This window comes from Gossypium arboreum, chromosome 7, assembly GCF_025698485.1.
Source record: "Gossypium arboreum isolate Shixiya-1 chromosome 7, ASM2569848v2, whole genome shotgun sequence".
NCBI classification, from domain to species: Eukaryota; Viridiplantae; Streptophyta; class Magnoliopsida; order Malvales; family Malvaceae; genus Gossypium; species Gossypium arboreum.
In genome coordinates this window covers 101,011,640-101,033,132 of record NC_069076.1, presented here as the reverse complement: position 1 = coordinate 101,033,132, position 21,493 = coordinate 101,011,640, and the positions used below count along the sequence as shown (strand labels likewise).

Sequence of the window (21,493 nt, the reverse complement as noted above, 5' to 3'; positions counted from 1 at the left end):
TTTCATTTTTGAAAATTGTAAAATTTTATTGATATAAAATAGTATTATTAAATAAAATACATAAACAAGTAATAAATTCACATGGTATACCACCCTGATATTAGTATATATTTTGTTGGATTAATAAACTAATTAAACTCTCACAAAGCATGCTAAAATAGGGGGAAACAATGTAGTATACCAAAACATTCAATATAGCCAGATTCTAGGGTATATGTGGCTTGCTTCATCGACGGCTGTAAATCAGGTCGATGATGATCAAGGATTCGGGGAAGTTTGGATGCTCAAAAGCTTCACGTCGTCGAGGACTGGGCCACATAGGGAAGAGAAGTCATCACTCCTCATGGTGTAAAAAGTGCTAAGGAACATGATTCTTGTTCTGTTGGAAACAGCCTTGAATTTAAGCTCAGCACGCTTGAATCCACCTTTACCCTTTGACTCGTATGGGACTTTGAGTGTGTCTTTTCCAGCGAATGCCTCCACAACCAAAGAACCTACACAGGAGTTGTTAGCATCCCCAACCGCAAACGAGAGCCTGTACATTTTTCCGACGATGGTCCTGACTATCTGAGCGATGGCACTCTCTTTTCCAGCAACTAGCTCCACTGCTCTTCGCCCTTGAGGCACAAAGTAATGTGCTGAGTCGATGTACTTGACGGCCTTGAGGGATTCAACAATCCAGGCAGGCAGAGGAGAGTGATCATCCTCGATGTTGGGTGGAATTAAGACACCCCATGGAGTGTTGGGGAATACGTAGGGACCTTCTTCAAAACCTCCATTTTTCACACTGTTTTCTAAAGAAATAGAAACTTGAATAGTCAGTCCTTAAATTCACTCTACCATGACACGTTCTACTATTATGTTTGAAATCAAAACAACAAGTGAAGAGGCATAGCATTGAATGCCACGTGAAACGGGACCAAGGTGTTAGGTATACCAGTAGCTAGCTCCTTAATTGTCTGCAACAATTCGTTGGCCCAAATCTGAATCATAACTTTGAAAACAAAGGCCACACCACATGTTCTTGTAGAAGTACCATCTCTATCTCAAATTCGTCTCAAAATTTCAGTATTGTGCTTTCAACCACAGTAATAACATTTATTGAGCTTAGCTTGATCATACAATCACTCTTAAAAGATGGAATTTAGTAAATATGATATTCAAGTTTTAGCATACCAAAAACTTATTTTCTTCTATAATTACAGGTGTCCTCATCATTTTTACAATCTGAAATCAATTTTGTTCAGGTCGAGATGGTATTTGGTCCAAATGATGACTTTCCTAGCAATGATGACTCTAGAATTAGAATTTGGTCCAAATGCATCGGATCGGAAAGAAGTGCACTAAAAAGACTTTCTTAAAGATTGTATCAAATGCTAAAGTTTTAATTCAATTTTCAGCAAGAACAATGGTGAATGTAAGTCTTAATTAACAGAATCAGACTGCAACATGCAATAATTAATCCTAATTTAAGTTTTATTCCTACAAGAGCCAGCCGGAAGGAGTCATGATTCATGGGTTTCTTTCATTATCCGTAGCCCACTCATCCACCATTTACTTTGGACAGTTGTTCCTATGTCCCACAAAAAGTTAAGCAGAAAAAGACAGAACCCAATTTCTATGTAATGAATATTCCCCAAGTGAAAAACAATCTTAAAAGTTAAATCAAAGCTAATTAAGTAATATTGAAACGTAGGCCGATGGTGAATTGAAACACTTACTATTGGTTGGTCTAGGAGGATATAAAGCCTTGATTGCAACAGCATCGATAAGTGGTCCACAAGCTGGATCTTCCTCCACTCCTGGATTATGAATAATCAACTCTGCAACCTCATATATTGCTTTGAACGCCCATGCATAGTTGTCCCAACCACTGCTACTGTACACAGTCTGGATGGGCAGAACGCCGGAATCAGGCGCCACCGTTACATTCAAACGCTCCTCTTGAGCACAAGTCCGAGCTGCACTGAATGTGATGGAGTAATACATCCCTTTGATCACCTTTATCTTCTGCTTGATGGATGCCTCGTTTCCTAGCCTTACTGCATAGGCCCCTTCGGGCACCACCAGCAGCATGTCCCCTTGCTTTTGCCCTGACTTTATGTATTCCACAAACCCCTCATTCACCCACCCTGGTATTGCATAGCGTCCAACAACCACGGTGCCTTTCATGTTTGTTGCATTTGGGGCGTTTTCAAAGTTGCCATTTTCCAGTAGTCCTGAACCCAATTATCATAGGGAAAGACAAACATGTTGAAACCCAAACTCACATTTTTCCTAAAGGGAATGCATATGGTTAATAAAAGTTCATTATCATTTATTCTAGTTTCTTCAATCATAAATTTCATTAGGTGTTCCAGAAATGAACAGACAGTGATGAAAAAGTACAGATGTGCGAGTTAGAAAAGAAATAAAACATGATACTTTAAGAAGAAATAATTTAGCATACTGCACCGCTGATATGGTAAATTTTTTCTGTCATTGAGGTTGATGGCTCTCTGCAAAATTATCCAGTCATGAACATGCAAACGCATTAAATACCCTGCATCAACACTCTTTACATATCGGACATAATAAGGTCATTCTCGTTCTAAAATACTAGCTCAATATCCTAGTAGGAATTGCCTCATTAAATGTTCTGCTTTATAGACGAAATAACCAATTTAAATAAACTTATAACCCGTAACAATTAAGAATTCAGGTTTGGTCCAATACTCGTTCGTTATTACTCTCAAAGTATCCGACTTTACAATTCCTTCCCTTAACCCTCTTTGGTAAAAGAAAATATAACAATTACGTATACTACTGCTAGCTTTGTAGCATTGCTTGTACCAACTGATAATCCCGATTTAAATCTCCATATTCCTATGAATTCAGCTCATTAAAAGCAGTCAAGAGGTAAAAAGCAACAGTTTCAGATCAGTATGCAATAAGAAGTGTTTTAGACCGATGGCAACGATCTAGATCAGCTGCTTAAACCACAACATCAAAACTGTATAATTTCTTTCCATTTTTTCCTAATATTTTTTGTTGAACATTAAGAGTTGAGCACTCTTAGTGTCGGTAAGGAGTGAATGTATTTTGTTCGATATTAAAAGAATGCATAGATATATAGTCTTACCGTCCGCCACAGTACCGTTGCCGGCAGTACTATTGGTCAAGGAAAGGGAGATATGGCAGCTGGCGCAAAGGAGCACCAATAGTAAGACGAGCCCTTGCATTGCTACAATTCTAGTGTGTAATTTCTGACAGATTTAGGAACAAAAAGAGATGTCAGCTTAAGTTGGTTGGAGCAAAACAGAGGAGAGGAAGGGGCTTATATGCATGCTCAGCTATGAGAAATCCCTTGGATTTTGCCCAAATAACCAACTTGACATTCGTAAATCAACCTTCACGTGGGCGGTTTTTTTTTTTTTTTCTTTTTTCCTTTTTTAAATATAGTAAGGTTGCTATCTATTTTACTGTTTAAAGCCAATTACGTTCAAATCGAGAAAGTATTTAGATAAAATATTCTCGATATCGATAATTTTAAAATACAAACTCAATCCAAATACTTAAGAAAAAGACCTGCGGTTACTTTCTTGAGCCACTTGTTATTAATTTTTTAAATTACAAATATATATACAAATAATAAATATATGAATGAAGCATAATCAAATTAATAAAAGGAATATATTAAAATAAGGCTCACTCGTATTGGAGTTTATGCCAAAATAAAATTTAGAGTCAAGACTAACACGTGATTTATATAGGGTTTGAGGTTTCAAAGCCCTCATGATTTCAATCTTGAGTCTAGTGTCATTATTGGGTAGTAATTATAAGAAATTATACTTCTTTAAACATATTTTACTGATAAAGTGTAATTATATATGTCATGTTTTATAGTACAAAATTATAATTATATAATTATACAATTTAAATTAAAATATTAATTTAAATAATTTTAAAATTTATGAGTATAATTAATTTTTTTCTATACAAGTAACAAATATTAAAATCAAATAATTATATGCAATATGTTAATCCAATAAAATAGTGAATAATATGATAACAAAATTTAAAGTTTTTATAATGAGATAGTATTTCATGAAAATTAAAAATACATAATACCTTTTATAAATATTTATAATATAATCATAGCTTTATAAAACATACATATTTATTTTTTGGCCATATATTTAAGAGTTTAGATGCTCATTAATAGAGTCGGCCCAGCATGTCTATGCTACTATGTTTTTATGATTTTTGAACAAAAGAATAAATTAAAAATAAAGTGTTGTCTAACTTCGAAAATTTTAATATAATTTTGTTTAACTTTGTAAAATACATATAATTATAGTTATATTTTAATTTTTATAATTTGTTCATTCATGTTTGTTTATATTTAGATGTGTGACGTGTCTATGCTTCTAATATAAAATTTATACCTTGTATAAAAAATAGATGGATTTGGGAGTTTAAAAATTATACGAGTGTTTGTAAAGTCATAGTGTAATTAGATTTTTAAGTGTAATTACTCTAATTTTTAACTCCTTCAAAAATTAGAAAGTGTAATTAGGGTGCTTCAATCACATCCAATTCAATGAGACGCACTAATTGCGAGAGTTATCTAAACATATCAAACATATATAATTACAAACAATTACATCCAAATTTAATTATTAAAAATATTACAAATGTGCCTTGAAATTAATTTGAGTTCAAATTATCGTTATTCAAAGAAACCTCATTGGTTAAAAAATTTATAATGAAATATCATGTTTTTACTTGGAAAAGAAAAATATTAATCAAATTTACTAGTTTGGACGGATATATAGTATTTTAAAATTATATATACTAATTTAAATATCAATATTTATTTTTATATTATATAAAGTATATCTAATTAATTAAGAAAAATAAAAAAAATACAATTTTTAATTTATGAACCAAATAACCATTAGTTTTGTCTTATATTTTGATCGTAAGTCTAAATTCACAATGATGTAAAGAATCGGATGAGTGGGAAAAAATGAATTGGATGTTTTTCATTTAGTTGGTTGATAATATGATTTCTTTCTAAAAATTGAATAAAAAAATTCAGATTTAATATAATTAAATGAAATCAAATATTCACATGGGATGGGGTTCAATCCCTAAGCTGTAGCTACACGCATGCAAGCCTACCACACACTAAAGTAACCTTCTCTCTCTCCATCTCCAAATGACATCTTCAGCACTACTTGGAATGGATTAATCAGTTGGATCAGTTAGATCGAGAACTAATAAAGGTATTAGTTTGAAGAAAGATATTGAATCAATTGACTTAAAAATCGGTACAAACTGATTAAACAGTGTAACAATCTAAATTTCATTGGCGTGGAAAAGTTCAATTTTAAGGTTTTAATTTCTTAATCGAAAATGTTGGAATATTGAACCAAGATAGTTACTAGATGATTATGAGATTAGAAAATTGAATTATTTATTAAATTATTAAATAGGTTATTAAACATAGTACGAGGACTAAATTGAAAGGTGACTAAACAAATGAGATTTTATTAAGAAATTTAGCAAAATCTTAGTGTGCAAATAAGCCAAGGCCTCAATAGCAATTTAACCACGATTGAGTTAATATTTGTAGACCAAAGTGACCTGACCCATTGGATTCCACTAACTAATGTCATGTTAGACTCTAGCCATTCGATTTGTGATTATTAAGTTAATTAAGCTTAATTAAAGGTTAATATATAAGCTAGTGGGAAAGAGAAAACATGTTTATATAATTTCTCCTTCATCTTCTCCAACCGAAATTAAGAAGAAAGAAAGGGTTTAGGTTTCTCCACCATTGCCGTCCACCATTTTTGTAAGGTAAGCAAGTTTTCTTTGAAGATTTTTATGGATTTTCAAACTAGGAAGCTAAATTTAACAGCCCAATAAGTTAGAATTTTCTATTGTGCAAATTTGGTCATGTTACATTTGTTGAGAACATAGAAAATTGAAACTTGAAACTATAAAATACTTGATTGTTAAGTTTAGTTTATGTGAGAAACATGCTAGAAATGAATTGGGTAATGTTGGAACAAGTTTGATTAAGCTTAGGCTAAAGGGGTAATGGTTGAGTTTTAAGGACTTAAGTAAGATATGAGAACTTTGGAGTTGAATGTTATGAATTGATAGGTAGATATTAGATCGGGAAGATGAAAGATACGAGAATTACTGGCATTAAAGTTATAAGTATGGTAGTCGATTCTACATCGGTTCTGATCGTATTAGTCAATGTGCACCGTTCTAGTGTTAAAGTGAAACAAGCAACACCCTTTTTCGTGCCAGTGAAAATTTTAGTCTATACTGATTGCACTAGTTTATTTCAGTCACTTCCAGTCGTATCGAACAGAACATGATGCATAAATTGATGCATGAATAATATTAAAAAAATATAAAACTTTTAACCATTATGCTAGAAACTTAATTTGAATGTGTTAACCAATAAAAAACTATTACACTAGAAAATAAAATTTAACATTTTTAATTTTTTGGGACATATATTCACATTTAGAATATTATATATATGAAAACCACTCCCTTGATTATCAAAGAAAATGTTTCATCCATCCTTCAGCTTTTTTATCGAAAAATCCTTAAACCTCAAGCTATCTTGTTTGTTTTGAATTTATTAAATGATAAAATTATATTTGTGGAGTTTAATTAGTGTTTTATATAATTGGCGAATATTTTATATTTAAAATTTATTCAATATTTATAATTATATATATTAAACATTTTTTAAATAATGATAAATCTAAAATTGTACATCAAAACAGACCACTATAATTACTTACTAGTTTTAGTAGAAAAATACAGCATCCATTGATGTGGTATTGACTACCTTGATTATAAGGGACCTAAGTGAAAATACGCATAACATGCTTTAATTTTAAGTTATATATACTTAATAATAACAACTGATACAAGTAGATAATCTCAACATGTCATTAGCCTAATCGAAATTGAGCAAATAAATTGAAAGATTAATATGTTGTCTATCAAATCCAATTGGGGAGATACCTTATCTTGAGTATCAGAGTGGATGGCTCCTATAAAATAGAGATATAGATGCGACTAATTAGACTAACAATATATGGGAGAGTACCCAAGTAAAATATATCATCGTTTATGTATTTATTCACTTGTTACATTTATAGTATGACATACCTTAGTTATGAATAGATAATGGACATGTGTGACTTGTGTACTTTGATCTAAATGAAAACTTGAGTTCAAATAGATAAGGAAATGAAAGCTGTTACGTTGGGTATACGACTTCTGCATGATTAGCATCATTCCACAACAATAGAATTCATAGTCTAATAAAGGTAAATGATGTCATCTCATTGACATTACATGATAGAAGAAAAGTAACATAGCCACGAGTTGTTTGTCTTAGAGATAAAATATTTAATTACTATTTGTTAGTAATTGACTTTTCATGAAGGAAGATGTAATAGTTATCATGAAGATAACACACTTATGACAAGGTTACTGAACGAGTACTTAGTGAGTGACTTTTGTAATGGTATATAATAAATAAGAGTTCAATTATGATACTTTAATGGGATGATTCTATGATTAAATAATGTTGCATACTAGTTCTACTAAAACCAGTCATATTGAATGTTCTTTTCAATTCACCCAACTTGAAGAGTGGATCTTTTGAAGGCTCTGATACTAAATTTGTTATAAATTCAATGTTAAATTTAAAAAATTTAGAGATTCAATGTTAAATTTAAAAAATTTAGAGATTTGATAAATGAAGAAGAAGAAAATTTTGAGTAATTTCATTCATGAAAATAGTGGCTCGTTACATTATAATTTATATTTGATTTTGTTCTTACAACTAAATAACAAACTAGTACTATTAAATTATTTTTGGATAATCGTCATTAGCCATGGTTGGCTAGCTGTTGAAATCAATAGTACAGTTAGTTGTTGTAATGCTAAGTTGGAATAATGACGTCCTTTAACACCTAGTGATCTGCTCTTCATACTTGAATTCTTGAGCCCATTGTTTTGACCCACTATTTAATTAGGCCCACTTCCATTCAGCTTGTTTTCTCTTTTCCCACTTCAATCAATTTCTCCCAATTCTTCATATGGGGTTTCGATTTCCCTAATTTCCCATTTTTCCTTAAGCTCATAATATTATGTCCAAAAAATGGTTTAAGTACCAAAATGATAAAAAAGAGTATAATTTAAGTATCAGTTTATAGATTAAGTTAGAAAACAATTCTAAGTATTAACATATATATTTAATTAATTATGCACACTTAGCACGTGTTCAATGCCATCTTTCTTAACAATTTAATTCAAATGAATCAACTACGAAGACTAGACTTCTGTTATCTAAAGATCATTTTTGCCAATGAATTTCATACTAATAAACTTTAACTGAAATTACACAATACTATTATTGTATGAACTAAAAATCCGTGTTTAATGTTATGTTTGGTAAGAGTATTATTTTTACATATGTTTTAGTATATGAGTTATCAATAATCTAACTCAACTGGTAATATTTAACTACTCCTATGACTTACTTTTAGAAAATCGAAAGAAAATATTTCGTTTATTTTGAAGAGGTTTTTTTTTTTTTTTACAAAAGTTTTTACACATATTTCTAATTTAAAGTTTAAATTTCTATTAACTATTCTTTATTTTATGTTTGCATATTGTAAAACATATGTAATAAATAAACTTCTTCTTCATGTTATTACAATAGTAAGCAAACGAGGCATAAAACAAGGAATTCCTGGCATGGTGTCACATTCCGGGCACGCAGTGGGTGCTCTAGACGGTTTCTGTTCTGCTTTCCAAATTTGATCTTTTTCAGAAATTAAGCAATCTCTTTTGAGTTGGATATTGGATGGGGAGAAAAGCACTGAAAAAACCAACTAAAAAACCTGAACTCTGATAACATATTTCCAACATAAAATTTACCCAAATGTATGTTACCAAAACGACACAAAAGTGGCCTCCAATAATACATCAGACTGCAAAAACAGACTTGGTATTGTGTTGTCATGCATCATAGACATCTAATAAAGATTTAAGCAAAACTGGGCCGACTTATTGGTTATTCCACTTACTAAAGTTTCCCTAGCAAAGTAATGCTCGAAGTCAAGAGATGATTTTGACTTTTTATGTTCAGGGCTGCCTACCTCTTAAATGTGCCAATTTTTGTGGCTGGACAAGCTTTCTTCAATCCAGCTTTACCGAAGCAAATAAATAATGCACGAACCAGAAAGAAGAAAGGAATCCAACGGTGCCTGTTGCGAGCATGACTGCAAGAACCATGAAAAGAGAATACCCCAAGTAAAGAGTAGCAGACACAGGTCCACTCAAACTCTTAAGATCAAATATAAGATAATTTATGGAGTACAAGAAGATGTAGATAGCAACTGAACCAGAAGCAAAGAAGGATTTCCACCACCATTTCCAGTCCTCCACACACAGATGCATGTAAGTTAACACCAAAGATACTTCGGCGCAAACCACAACAAGAAGAATTAGAACAATAAATAAAAACCCAAAAACGTAGTAGACTCGTCCCATCCATATGCTAGACATGATGAAGAATAGCTCGATGAAAAGGGTACCGAAAGGCAGGGTCCCAGCACCAAGAACTAACAGCCATGATGGGTACTTTTGAGCTGGGATTTCACGAGGGATCTGGTTGGTTCGGACAGGATATTCAATATGATGCGCCTTAGCCCCAAAGTATCCACCAAGTAAGGTGAGTGGAACTGAGATACAGAACCAGAGCAGAAGTAGAATAACAAAAACAGCAAATGGAATGGCTCCTGTGCTGTGACTTCCCCACAACAGGAAATTCAAAATGGTTAGAATTAAAAAAGCAATACCAGGGAAGAAACAAGCAGCTTTCCAAGCGACAGAAATCCATCCTTTATGATCACCACAGCCAATCGTTCTCCAAAGACGTACTGCAACATAGCCAGCTGCAATACCTAGAATTAGGTAGAAAAATAGCATACCTGTAATAAGAGTGCCACGGGATGCTGGTGACATAAATCCGAGAGCAGCAAACAATATTGTCACAATTGCCATACCAAGGATCTGAACTCCATCTCCTATCAGAATACACAAAAGTGCAGGATTGGATGGGGCACGGAAAACATCCCCGACAACTAACTTCCACCCAGATAACTCCTCGTTCATCTGTACTTGGGACTCCTTGTCTAGCTCCTCATATCGGGTCAGATCCCGCCTAACAGTCCTTAAAAAGATCACAAGGACTATACCAGCAAGGAAAGTGATCACCAGAAGAGAATTCAAGATCGAGAACCAATGGACCTTGGATCCTTCCATCTTCAAATAAGCATCCCATCGAGATGGCCACTTGATATCACTCTCCTCAAAAGCAACCTCATAGGTGAAGACAATCGGCTCACCTTCCTTGATGGGCATTGAGACAGCATTTGGGTCGCATTTTATTGGAGATTGGTATTTTTCATACATTTTCAATTTATTAACTAAAGTACCATCATGCACCACGCTACAAGGAACCACCTCAAACCCAACAACCATATGTCCAGGCATATCTGACCCCTCCTTGGTAACAGTGGGCATAACCTCAACAGCATCCCCCGTTCCCATCACACGTGCCACACTTGTTTCCTCGTACTTATGAATAAGCACCTTAAATTTTAAATGATTAAACAAATAATACACATTCTGAACCTTAACTCCAACCGGATACCCGGTCCACCTCAACATAAAACCCTCTTTCTTGGTATACCTTATTGCAGGCAAATTATCGAGAATCAAGTTAACCTGATACATCTCATCAATCCTCTTCTTCAACAACTTGAAATCATCAGCCGATAACTTTTTAGATTGACATAAGAAGATCTCAGACTCATTAACGTACATTTTAAACTTATATGGTGAATTCTCAATCCGATCTCCCATGAGAAGCTCACCCAAATTCTCAGCACTATCCTTAACACCCTCTTTAGGCTTACAAAAGGGTAAACTGTAATAGCTAAAGGGCATTTCGGTGTCAATGGAAGTTAAGGAATTTACTTTGACAGATAAAGGATCCCCAACAACACATTTGTGAGGGTAACTACCAGGCAGATAAAACCCATATCCCGATTGAAATATCACGCACATTGTCAATACCCAGATCTCAACATGACCCATGACATGCAAATTTTGGAAGATCTAGGAAAACCCAGATCGAAAAATGAGTTAAAAAAAAAAAAGTGTTTAGAGAAAACAATATAGCAAAAATCTACCACTGCATGTAATATTAAAGAAATTGTGCAAGGGAAGAAAGGATATGACTAACCTTGGGAATTGCCTGAGAGAAAGAAGAGGATAGTCTTTATGACCAAATTGAAGTCCAAACGTAGAGATCTTCAAATTGTTTGTTTATTTTTCTTTTAAACGAATTTGAAATATTCCAGAGAACAAAAGCAGCAATCGAAAACACAAACGATCCGATATTTATACGATTCGCTTTGTGCGTTTTCCGCCAAAAGCCGGGTGGGTCACCATCAAAGTATTGCGACTTCTTTATTATTATTATTATTATTTTCTCTTTTCTTTTTCAAATTTTCTTTGATCTTTTCAAGTTATTGTTTCTTTGTGTGTTTTTGGTATTTGTTTATATTTTGGTTAAGTGTTATATATATACCTGAATTAAAATAATTTCTTTACTATTTTTATCAAAATTTTCATTTAAATGGTAAGATTATCATATTATTTATACTTTTAATTATAATTACAGTTATAGCTATAGTGATTAACACATACATTTAATACAAATTTCAAAAACAAGTTAAAAGAAGCTAAATAATACCAACTACCCTTCCATCAATGACATGATTGAAGCTCTAGAAATTTTGAAGTTTCAGTCCTACCCTACATTTATTCCAATTCATTAAATTAGATTAATAGTTGAATTAATTATTTGATTTAATCTCGAAACTAGAGAAAATTAATTAATTATCTTATTTTTGAAAATGAAATTCATTCTAGTTTTCTTCTTGAGCTAACTAACTATCGATAATTTAGGCCTAATTTGGGACTTAAGGCTGAATCTACTCATTTTGTTATTATTATTTTTATGTCAATAGATCTTAAGCTTTATAATTAAAATGATAAAAATAATTTTTACATAATAACTTATTTGGCCCTCTAACTTTACAAAAATTATTTTATCTTTCCATTTAATTTTTCGCTCTTTTAGCCCTAAAACTTGTATTATTTGTCAAATCACCCCAAATAAAATGGAAAAATTAACGTTTGTTAACTTTGTTGACATGACATCCACATGGCAATATGTCATGTTAGCAATTAATTAATTTTTAAAATTTAGAAAATATTTAAAAATATTTTTAAAATTTTAATTTTTAACATTTTATTTTAAAATAATTAATTGTTAACATGACACCCACGTGTATGCCACATTAGTAAAGTTAATATATATTAATTTTTTCATCTGTTTTCGGGTTATTTGACAAACAACACAAATTAAAGAGCTAAAAAATGTGAAAAATTAAATAGAGGGCTAAAATGACTTCTTTCATAAAGTTGGAGGGTCAAATAAGTATTATGCTAATAACTTTTAATTAAATTTTTTTTTTGTATACAACCATCGTATGAACTGAGCTAAAGCACAATAAATTAGTTCATTTGAATGGAATAGAGTAGAAATGTAATAGTTATTCAGTGGGAATTGATTATTAAAAATATGCATATTCTATTTAATGTTAATTCATAAAATAAATATTAAAATTAAAATTGGTAAGATTATAAAATTTAACTCCACGAATGAAAGATAATATATTATTGTTAAATTAAAATTAAAATTAATATATACTATTTTTATTTTTATCAAACTATTTTTAGTATTTTTAAACTTTAATAATAATTAAAATATTTTTCTATGAATTTAATCTTTGTATTTGAAAAAAAATAATCTTTGTATAAATAGATAATTTTTTTCCCTTTTTTTAAGGATTTCATTTTTCTATACTTCACACTTCTAAGTGTCCTTCTTCAAATTCTCTTCATTGGCTTCTAAGTTTTTCGTTTTCTTTCCGCCAACTTCCAGTGGTTTAATTGTCATTGACCACTATAAACTACTGCCTACCACCAGCCGGTGGTTGATGTCCCATTGATATCAAATTTTCACCAGAAACAGTTCTTCACCTCTTTATTTTTTCTTTTCAGGTGTTTTTTTTTTTTTAGTTTTTCTTTTGAACTTTGTGAATGATTATTTGTTTATGTTGAATATGTTGATGCTGGGTTTTCTGATATGTTGATTTTTTTTTTTCATATTTCGGTTAGCCTTGAGTGGTCAGTCGGTCGACACAAGAATGTCGATTCTCATTCCTTCCCTCCTTCCCTCCCCTCTATCGTTGCACTATCTCCTTCTTTTAAGGGTGTGTTTGGAAATTTTATTTCTATTACTGTTCAATGTTGCACATAATAGTTATTCTTAGCTATCTCTAAAGAATAACCATTACATTATAAGTAGGAATAGCTAAGGAGTAGCATTCCACGGAATAACTATTTCTTCATTCAGGATATTCTATTCCTCCACCAAACGTATTATTATGGCACGATTCAATTATATATGCACATTGAATTAATTTATATTTTATTAGTATTAAGTGTATTAAATAACAAAATAAAAATATGATACAAGTATTATTAGTAAAATTATACTTAAATATGTCATTATAATATTCATTTTGTTGTTAGATATACTTAAATATATCAAATCATAGTTATTTAGACGAAAAAATTATTAAAGTATTACATTTTAGATCTTGTGCTAATGATTCTTGATCTCAATATTCATAAATGTCAAGGTCAAAGAAAATTTTCTCTTGTAAATACATTCAAACTCAACTCTTTTCTTAACCCTATAACTATAAACTCTAAAACCTAACTCATAACCCTAACTCTTTTCAATTTGAACATTTGATAAAAAAAACCAACAAGATCTATTCTAGCTCCAATCTGTTATCAGAAAGATTTTGGTCTAAGGCTAACTTCAAATGAAGCCCATCACGATTCTCTTGATTTAGATTTTTTATAAGTTTTTAATCATTTTTTAAATAAAAATTATTTTAAATTATGTAACACCCTAAACCCAACTTGATTCATCGAGTTTGGATTCTGAGTGTTACCACATAAGATTTAACCATTAATAAAAATAATTTACAAATTTCTTAATTTCCTTACACATGTTCTTTAACAATTTAACTGAAAACTTATTATATAAAAATAAAGGAAGTATTTAAAATATATATTTGGATACAACAATCTTGACATAAATCTTTACAAGTTAATAGTTTAATTAATACAAACTTAAATGGCGTACTCTTAGACTACGAGACAACTCCACTATATGCATAATAGCCTACTCTGCCACCATTTTGCCGTTCTCCTAGCATCATCCCTCCAGGTGAAGTCTTCTCTCAAATACTTGAAAAACAATAACAAATCTTATAAGTATAGGAGTACTTAGTGATCTCATTATAACAATACATTTGATACTTTGCAATCTTGTATGATCTACTGGGTGCCAATTATTCTGCATTATTTATTTCGACAGATACCACCACAGTTTACCATTCTCTTATACACCAGCTATCATACTCTCATCATACTCAGTCTTCCTTATCTAACTAACTAAGGAATCCTTCCAAACATTTCATCAATCTCTTGTCCCATAATACTTTTTGAACAGAACATACCCTCAAAAACCACTTCCATTGACATTTATCACGGGCGGATACATATATGTTTGGCAAATACTTACGCAGAATTTAATGCCACCAACTCATACTCAGATCTACCCCGATTCAGTACCACACATATCCATACTGATAAATCACTGTATAGACCATTTTGACAAATTCCATATCATGTTATATCAGAATCCTATAACTTAATATAACATTAATTCAGATTCAGAATAATTTTAGATGACGACACAATAGCACTCACTTTCCATTTTTACAGATCCTTATGACGGATACCCTTCTTAACATGCAAATATACATCTTTTTTCACGAATACCCTTAAGATTTATTCACTCTTAGCCTTACTTAATACATAGCTAAAAAACTTTACTCATATTTTACAATAGAGATGTTACATAACCTTAATGACATGTCATACATATCCTAACATTTTACCAAGTTTATTTAGGTATCATTTTCATATAATTGGCTTTATCAATTCCTGTACACAAATTCATTTCTTGTACGAGACATATATTTAGTCAAAAATCTCATTTACATCCTATTCTATTTACATATAACCAATATTCACATGAATTTACAATTCAGTCCATTTCAAGCCATTAGTGCCAAATTCACTAATTCACTTCAATCCAACACATAAATGGAATAGAATAGAATTCAACATAGCATAAAATAAAGTAGTACGCTCCATATAAAGTTACTTGACCAAAATGACAAACAAGTTGAAACTTCAACGACTAATTGACAATTTTGGTTTTTCTTCGATTATTTCCAGTTTGATCCAATTCTTGATTTATACTATTATTCCATTCAATTCATCAATGTTAAACATTTATACATTCATGACATGAATGAACCTATGGAATTTCATTTTTCAATACCCATAAAGTTTTACATGTTATTCAATTTAGTCCCTAAAACCAAAATAGTCATAGCTTTAAATTTTGAGCTTTAGTTTGAAAATCGACCTTAATTACATTCATTACAGACCCTCCATTATCTATTATTAATAAATTTCACATCAATTTCACAATTTATTCACTTTATCCTTTTGTACAAAACTACACACCAAACATTTCAATTTAGTCCTTTTTCATAATCTAAGCTTAAAACCTATCAATTTAACAACAATTTCTTAAAGAAATCAACAATGAAATCTTTAAAAAACTTTAATAATTTTGCAAATTGATATACGGGCTAGCTAAATCAAGCTCTCATGACTTCAAAAACATAAAAATTACAAGAAAATGACTTAATTGCACTAACCAAATCATTGTCGAAAGCTTGAAACCCTTAAGGAAAATTTTCTTTGTTTTTTTTCTTGAATTTTCGGTATGGAAAGATGGAGAAGATGGACCTTCTCTTTCTTTCCACTTAATTCATGTTTTTATACATGTTTTATACTTAGTTAATTTAATTATAATTTTAACAATAATCATATTTAAGAAATTTTAACTTACCGTCCACTATAACCTCTTGAAGATGGTTTTTTTCCATTTTAGGCTTTGGATTAATTTTTATTTAAGTCCCTTAGTCTTTAGCTAATTTAAAAATTTATAGCGATAAAACTTTTATAATTTAGTCCCTAGACCTAAAGTAAGCAATTAATAGACAAAATTGAAGGACCAAACTTTAATTTTCTTTTATACTAACTTCGAAAATATTTATATTTAATATTAACAAACTCGATTTATGGAAATGGGGTTCTAAAATTGTCTTTTCTAGCAGCACTAAAAATCGAGCTATTACACCTCTCGTTTTAACTTCTTGGGTAGCTCAGTTTAAGAAACCCAGCCCAAAATTGAATTCTATGACACCGACAAAAATAGGTCGTCACATGTCTAACTTCCCTCCTATTTAATTTTTTTCTTTGGTTGCAAGAAACTCCCATTCAAATTCAGATACACCTTGGAAGACTCTTAAAGCATTCGATCATCATACCTCCCTTTGATTCTTGTGTTTCCAGCCACCCCTTTAACATCCATTCCACATAAGTACACAATCGAAAACCTCTTACAAGTTGAATTCACATAATCGGCAGCTTGTTCTTCGAATCCTAATCGAACTAGGATTCATCCTTCTAGACAATTCTTTTATCTTTTCACTATTCAATTTCCTTTGTTTTCATATTCGATTTCTTTGTGTTAGATTTGTAATTTTCTTTGTTGTTCATTTCAAGTCCTAACTAGAAAGCTTGCTGGCCAAGTCACCTTGAGCTCGGCCTAGAGCTTCCCACAAGTTTTGGTTTGTTTCTTGAATTGAAAGCAACTTCGGATTTTGCTTGGGCTTTGTGGACACTGCCCTCTATAAGATTGAAAGTCTTAATCAAATCCTTACTTTTCTTGTTTTCAACATGTTTACGCTTCATTAATTAATAGGCTACTTACAAACTTTAAGATCCATCAAAGAAAGGTCGAAATAGATTGTGTCAAAAGTATGTCGATTCATATAAGTCAAAATTTTATCCTTCTGTCAACTATTTCTCAAGTCACAATCGACATTGCAGCTGGTAGATAAAATTAATTCTAACAAAACTAATCATATTTATTAGGACATAGATATACAATATTAGTGGTAAATGAGTATTAGGAACCATATTTTTATTATTGCATTTGATATTTTGATGGTAAATGTGTCTATTTATTTTAATTCATTTTATTCTAGTTAATTATTTTATATTATTTAAGATTAATTATTTATATTTGATTTAAGTAGAAATTATTGTTTTAGTATTTGATTGAATAATACATTTTAAAATATATTATTATAATAATTAAATACTGATGCGCCGCGCCAGTTTAAAACGAGTTAACGTTAAAGAAAATGTCAATTTAATATTAAATTCTAATCGAAGTAAGTGGTTCCTTGAAATTCTTAGACTTAATGTCCACATATTCTTTCACTGTCACAGGTCGGTATCTAGGACTTTCGCCTGAATCTAAGAGCTTTAACAATGGCGATACTCTACAATCAATGGGTAATCCGTAGAAGTAAGCCACTGATAACCTGTGAGACCCCTCTTGGTTCAAAACAGCTCGATGAAGCACGCTAGGGAACCGAGCATTGGTTAAAATATGCAAAAGGTCGCCGACGTTCACCGCCAGGGCACCGCTAACGGGTAGTACCGAAATCCAACCGGCCCCTTGTTTGAAGATTTGGAGGCCACTTGTGGAGCCTTGGTGTAGAATGGTCAAGAAGGATGTGTCGGTGTGTGGGGCTAGACCCATGGCTCGATTTGGGTTCGGACATGGAGGGTAGGAGTTGAGCTGAAGAGCGGTGGAAGGTGAACCTACGTCCCAGTTTAGGTCTTCTCGGAAGATTGCCAACGACTCGAGGATGAGATCTGTGAGTTTCTCTGCCAGAACTTTCATTTGCTTCTGATATCTCTCAATTACATCGCTGTTTGTATGTAACAAAGGGAAAAACGCATGGACGAATGGTGTCAAATGTGAGCTTAAATAAGATGATTTTGTTCCCCTTAATGCATGTAAGTAAGAAAAATATTCCAACTTCAATCTTCGACTTTCTTTTAAAAGACAGAAATACTCATCTATTAACTTTGTACATTGCCACATAATTAATTATTTTTAAAAATTTAAAATAAAACCCAAAAATTATAAAATAAATTATCAATATTATTAAAGAGTATAAATATATATTTAATTTTTTTAATATTTTAATATTTTAATTAATTACTGACGCGTGAATGTCACTTTAATAAAGTTAACAAACGTTTCTTTTTAATCTATTTTGGGATGATTTCACAAAGTTCAAAAACTAAAAAAAAACTAACAATTAAAACGAAAATCTAAAATGAATTTTTTATAGAGTTGGAGAAAAATAGTTGATAGATTTTTAAAATTTTGAATTTGATTTTATTTGATGAGATTAATATAGGGAGTTCAACAGGCAATTATTAACTTATTAGCTTACTTCAACCTGCGCATGAAAGCCTATTCGATTGGATATAAAAAATTAGACGCACTCTAAAGCTAGCATGTATAAAAGTTTGTATTAAATTGTTTCTATCATGTGTCGTGCTTAAATCTTGACTTTTTCTCTTATTGGTTCTCAAATTATCAAACGACGATAAATTAAATCATGAATAAAAGACAAAAATAAAGGAGAATTAATTACATTAATAAGCTTATATTATAATTAGGTTAAATACTCAAAAGAGGTCCTAGTATTTTTAATTAATAGTTCACATAAGAGTTTAAATCTTTTAAATTAATCATATAAAAGTTAAAATTTTACAAAAATCTTTACGAATATGTTTAAATAAATTTGTAATAAAATTAAATTTATACTAACGTGTTTAAAATAAAATATATAACAACTTAATTAATTTTTACTTGAAAAGAAAAGAAAAGAAAAATTTTGAAACTTAATATATGATATTCAAAAAATCTTTTATTTGGGTACATTCATAAAATTTAATCTTATGTTAATAATCTCCAAAAATAAGTATTAATTTAAACTTAGTTTCTAGCTAACGTTACTCAAAGCTCCATCGAATAGCCAATCAAGGATCTAATGATTAAAAGGTCCTTACTCCCATTAAGTGACAGATTTTTCTTGGGTAAAAATAAAATCCACTTTCATATAAATAAATCAAAATCCATCTCGATTCTTATTGATAAAAGGAAAGTTTCAAATCTATATTCCGATCTATAAAAGGAAGGACCATATTTTTCTTAATAGGTGGTTTTTTACTAATAATTTTTTATTTTATAAAAACATTAAATTTCATTTTGGTTCTTTTAATATGATTAAATTTGAAATTGAATCTATATATTTTAAATTTTAATATAATTTGATCTATATATTTTATAATATTATTAATTAATCCAAATAGTTAAGATAATCAACTTTTCGGTTAAAAGATTACATGATTATATATAATTTGATATCTTAAAAGCTTAAGACTAACACGTGGCTTTTCATTTTTTAGGGTTTAAGTCGATGCTTACCTTTTAAATAGTAGTAACAATTAAACTTATATTTTTAAATCCGAAAAATAGAGAATATAGAATTAGAGTATATTTTAGCTTTCAAATTTATATTTTATAATTTTATACAAAAAAATAATCACTCCAACACGAAACGTGAAAATTTTACTAGTGAAATGAAGAAATTAAGCTTCAATGCATTCATCCAGGAATAAGCTATATTCATACTTTTTTTTATCATTATTTTCATCGAAGGTTGTCTACGTGCATGCATGAAATGATAGAAAAGTGCAAGGACTTACCAAAAACGTGCACTGTCCGTCGGCCAAAGTGCCCTAGCATGATCAGTCGGTGAATCCATGATGGTAAACCCTTCATGCCACATATAATTTGGGAAAAAAGGGGATATCCGAGCTTGACCATACCCGGTGGCACCTGCCGGTTCGCGTAATGCCTTCATCTTCGTCTGAGTAGGGAGAGAGAACAGCCGTCGAGCCTCCGACTCCACTTCTTCAAGAAGATTCAAATGAATTCCATGGTTAATAACTTGGAACGCACCCCATGTCTCACAAGCATGTCCTGCAAGTTTTACAGCATTGGGATCTTTAAGATCAATGATCGGGACCAGTAACTGGTGATCGGATGAGAAGTCATCTGATATTGGCCACACATGTGAGTCGGGCACTGACCGGATGGAGTTGAAATCCAAAGGAATGATATCGCGGAGCTGGATAGGATGTTCACTGTAGACTTGGGCGAGAGTAGTAGTGGTGGTCATGATAAGTTCAAAGAGAAAAACTAAACAAATAAAGTATGCTTAGGGTTAATTAAAAAAGCATATGCAATTATATACACATATAAGGTTGTCATGTATTAATATAATATAATTGGAATTAAATTTAGATTAAATTGCCTCCCACAAATATTAACATGTTATCAACATCAACAAATGTAATATTTGAAAAATAATTAAAATATGATATGATAAAAAATTAATATAAACACAAACACAATATAAATATAATAACCTATCAAAATATGTAATATGATTTTTTAATGTATCAAATTTCATATGAATTATATATATAATTAGAAAACCTATTACATGCGTATGCACGTAGAAACCATGATTTAGAATATAAATGTGTGTATAAAAATAACATACAATAAAACAATAAAATGTATGAAATATATATTACAATAAAAAATTAGGTTAAATTATGAGTAAAATAAAATTAAACACATAAATACATCATATAAACAATACTAAATACACTACAATTATTTATCATGGTTTTATTATTAATTGTGAGTTAGTGTCGAGTTGACTTTTGACTCCAACGTCAATTAACAATATTATTAATATACACAACTAATGGAGATAGCAAATTGTACACATTAAAAAAATGTACAAAATACATTAAAATGAAGTTTTGGATAAGTGGTAAAATTAAGGTTTTATTAATCCACTTAGTCAGGGTTCAAATCCCATCATATTAATTATAGAAGAATACTTTTGTAAATTTAGTACATGATTAACTCGTGATACCAACTCAATCAAGATTTGTATTATAATATAAAAGTATAAGAATAGATATATAAGATAGAAGTGGTTAAGGGTGGCTGTTTGTACAGAATGTTGTCTGGGTGTGAAATTTGGAAGGATTTTTGGGTGATTGGTTGAATCAGACAAAAGAAGGAACAGATAATTCATGCATCGCAATGACTGATAACAGTTTTAATGTTCCATGATAAGAA

General features: G+C 30.8%; 3 protein-coding genes across 5 annotated transcripts; all 3 read right to left on the bottom strand.

Annotated features, from left to right (window-relative positions):
- On the bottom strand, positions 1 to 3,341 carry LOC108469321 (protein DUF642 L-GALACTONO-1,4-LACTONE-RESPONSIVE GENE 2-like). The gene is made up of 3 exons (XM_017770214.2): positions 3,122 to 3,341; positions 1,722 to 2,219; positions 1 to 794 (listed from the first exon to the last, which is right to left on the bottom strand). Exons 1-3 carry the CDS (start codon positions 3,219 to 3,221, stop codon positions 259 to 261), a joined length of 1,134 nt encoding a protein of 377 aa, XP_017625703.1. The 5' UTR covers positions 3,222 to 3,341; the 3' UTR covers positions 1 to 258.
- A 5,329-nt stretch (positions 3,342 to 8,670) lies between these two features.
- On the bottom strand, positions 8,671 to 11,663 carry LOC108489176 (transmembrane 9 superfamily member 11-like). Of its 3 annotated transcripts, none has more exons than XM_053031133.1 (3): positions 11,348 to 11,548; positions 9,195 to 11,220; positions 8,671 to 8,914 (listed from the first exon to the last, which is right to left on the bottom strand). In XM_053031133.1, the coding sequence occupies exon 2, from the start codon at positions 11,197 to 11,199 to the stop codon at positions 9,235 to 9,237; it is 1,965 nt and encodes a 654-aa protein (XP_052887093.1). In that variant the 5' UTR covers positions 11,200 to 11,220; positions 11,348 to 11,548; the 3' UTR covers positions 8,671 to 8,914; positions 9,195 to 9,234. The 3 variants fall into 3 exon arrangements, with proteins under 3 accessions (XP_052887093.1, XP_017649000.1, XP_017649016.1); XM_017793527.2 differs by lacking the exon at positions 8,671 to 8,914 and having other exon boundaries at positions 8,943 to 9,779; positions 9,897 to 11,220; XM_017793511.2 differs by having other exon boundaries at positions 8,671 to 11,220; positions 11,348 to 11,663.
- A 5,888-nt stretch (positions 11,664 to 17,551) lies between these two features.
- Positions 17,552 to 20,554, bottom strand: LOC108476163 (gibberellin 3-beta-dioxygenase 1-like). The gene is made up of 2 exons (XM_017778284.2): positions 20,038 to 20,554; positions 17,552 to 18,182 (listed from the first exon to the last, which is right to left on the bottom strand). The coding sequence occupies exons 1-2, from the start codon at positions 20,511 to 20,513 to the stop codon at positions 17,621 to 17,623; spliced, it is 1,038 nt and encodes a 345-aa protein (XP_017633773.1). The 5' UTR covers positions 20,514 to 20,554; the 3' UTR covers positions 17,552 to 17,620.
- Between the last annotated feature and the right edge of the window lie 939 nt (positions 20,555 to 21,493).

Bases quoted from the DNA above. Each gene is read 5' to 3' on its own strand.
- LOC108489176 (XM_017793511.2), bottom strand. From the start codon at position 11,199: ATGGGTCATGTTGAGATCTGGGTATTGACAATGTGCGTGATATTTCAA.
- LOC108469321 (XM_017770214.2), bottom strand. From the start codon at position 3,221: ATGCAAGGGCTCGTCTTACTATTGGTGCTCCTTTGCGCCAGCTGCCAT. The intron at 2,220-3,121 runs GTAAGACTATAT...AATTGGGTTCAG, and splicing joins CAACGGTACTGTGGCGGACG to GACTACTGGAAAATGGCAAC. The intron at 795-1,721 runs GTAAGTGTTTCA...CTATTTCTTTAG, and splicing joins TCCTCCTAGACCAACCAATA to AAAACAGTGTGAAAAATGGA.
- LOC108476163 (XM_017778284.2), bottom strand. From the start codon at position 20,513: ATGACCACCACTACTACTCTCGCCCAAGTCTACAGTGAACATCCTATC. The intron at 18,183-20,037 runs GTAAGTCCTTGC...ACATACAAACAG, and splicing joins ACGGACAGTGCACGTTTTTG to CGATGTAATTGAGAGATATC.